The sequence below is a fragment of the Lipotes vexillifer genome, unplaced genomic scaffold (genome assembly GCF_000442215.2).
Source record: "Lipotes vexillifer unplaced genomic scaffold, Lipotes_vexillifer_v1.1 scaffold1639, whole genome shotgun sequence".
NCBI classification, from domain to species: domain Eukaryota; kingdom Metazoa; phylum Chordata; class Mammalia; order Artiodactyla; family Lipotidae; genus Lipotes; species Lipotes vexillifer.
The window spans coordinates 381,282-383,521 of NW_006782296.1; the positions used below are offsets into that span (position 1 = coordinate 381,282).

Sequence of the window (2,240 nt, forward strand, 5' to 3'; positions counted from 1 at the left end):
CAAGCTGGGCTCTGCTTTTCAAGCCCTACTGTTGTCTTTACAGACTTCAAAGGAAGACGAAGCCTCGTGGCAGACCCCTGAGGGAGACATGACCCCAGGCCCTCCCCTCCCCGTGTCCGGGGACGAGCCAGACTTTTCTAAGTTCATCTCAGTCTAGCCGCCTAACGCCCTCTGTGAATCTCTGGAAGGGCTGAATTTGCGCTAACTTGGATAAGTTTTCTGCTACACCTTCAGAGTCCTCCAGCCTCCCCAAGCTTTCCTCCTGCGCGCCCCAGCCGACCCGGAAGGCTCCATCAGCACTGGAGCCTGCAGTGGTGGCTTCACGGTTCCAGCTGCAGACGGGGACCTCCCCAAGATGGTCACATTCCTGGGCAAAGCGTGCAGCCGCTGAACCCTCAAGGGGCCAGGTAGGGCTCAGGGGGTCTGATCCGAGTTTCTTTCTGCTACAGGAACTCCCCTGGGCCTGGGTGCCCAGTCACAGGCCGCTCCTAACTCCCCCTCCAGACCCCACCTTCTCTTCCCTTCCTTCCATCCTCAGACGTAAGGTCAAGTTCTCCTACATAAGCTGGTGAGGAGGAGGGAGACTGCTGGGTTAGACCGGATTCTGATTTCTCAAAGCTGGGCTGTGAATCTCCTGCATCCCAGTCCTTCAGGAAGCTGGTTAAAAAGATAATTCGTGGGCCCCATCAAGAACTACCAGAACGGAACTTCCCTGGTGGTGCAGTAGTTAAGAATCTGCCTGCCAACACAGGGGACACAGGTTAGATCCCTGGTCCGGGAAGATCCCACATGCCGCGGAGCAACTAAGCCCGTGCGCCACAACTACTGAAGCCCATGCGCCTAGAGCCCATGCTCCGCAACAAGAGAAGCCACCGCGATGAGAAGTCTGCGCACCGCACTGAAGAGTAGCCCCCACTCGCCGCAACTAGAGAAAGCCCACACGCAGCAACGAAGCCAAAAACAATTTAAAAAAAACAGAAAAGAAAAGAACTACAAAAACCATCTCTGAGGCTGGGCCCGGGACTCTGCATTTCTAAAAAGTGCACTGGGGATTCTAACTCTTGAGGCTGAGCACCAGTGGGCTGGTTGAGCTCTCAGGCCCCTCCAGTTTAGAGAGTCTACATTTGGTGTGTGGAGTCTCCCCCCTGCCCCCTATAGGACCTGCTCTGCCCATGACACCATGACACCATGACCTGCCCGAGTCCAGTCCCAGGTCAAGGGCACATTGGAAGGGGTGAGCCCAGGACTGGCAGGGAGCGGTTGTCTTTCTGATCTCCTTACCTAGCCATGCATTCCAGATTCGGAAGGAGGATGGAAAAAAGCACGGCTCCTTCCTTGTCAAGAAAGGGTTGACTACCTGTGGGTTCTGAGAGCTGGGGAGGGGGTAGGAAAACACAGGGTGCAGGTGGAGGTAGGTATCTAAAAGGGAGGAGGGAGGGGACAGGGCAGGACCCTAAGGGGAACCTGACGGTGACCTGGAGTTTGGTCCCCTGGAGTGGGCGGAGGGAAGGTAGAATAACAGAACTACTGGGTTTTTGAAAAATGAACTGGGGGCTGCTCAATATACAAAACCTAGAAAGATGGGGGGATAAAAGGAAGAAAACATATCACCCATCATCTCACCACTACCCAAAGACAAAATTACTGCAATTTGTTGTATTTCTTTCCAGTCTTTTTTCTCCACATCACTTGCTGATGTGCTTTTACAAATTATTTTGTACATATAACTTTACATCCTGCTTTTCCCACTTAATTGTCATATCATAAGCATGTTTTTGCATAATGTTTTTACAAACCTTTTATAAATTAAATGTTGACCAGCAGCATAATATTTCCGATTGGTATGCTTCAGTTTATTTCAGTTCTCTCTCACTAGATATTTAATTTGTTTCTACTTTTGTTATAATAAACAGCATGGTGAATCTAGGCACATAGCTTTGCCTGCACCTGGAGACTTCTTTGAGAAGGATGTGCATATGTGGAAGTGCCAGGTCGGAGGGTGTGAACAGTTCTGAAGTTACTGATACCCATTGCTAAACAGCTTTGAGAAATGGCAGTACCAGTTTCACCCCCACCAGGGCCTATCAGTCAGCATTTCTCAAAGTCCTCACCAGCCTCTGCACCCATCCCAGTGGGTGTGGGAGGAGAAACCACCCGTAATGCCTATGGAATGAGGGCCTAGGGGGCTGGGCAAGGTGGAGCCGGTCTGAAGATGCAAGGGAAACTCACCAGAAGGTGGC

The 2,240-nt window shown here is 51.5% G+C and overlaps 1 protein-coding gene across 1 annotated transcript in view; it reads left to right on the forward strand.

Moving 5' to 3' along the window:
* CD300LG (CD300 molecule like family member g) overlaps positions 1-157 on the forward strand; it is a 9,145-nt gene extending 8,988 nt beyond the window's left edge. Inside the window, exon 8 of the mRNA XM_007455085.1 lies at positions 44-157. Within this exon, the coding sequence (XP_007455147.1) occupies positions 44-157 (114 nt within the window). The remainder of the gene's footprint in view (positions 1-43) is intronic.
* The last annotated feature ends 2,083 nt before the right edge of the window (positions 158-2,240 follow it).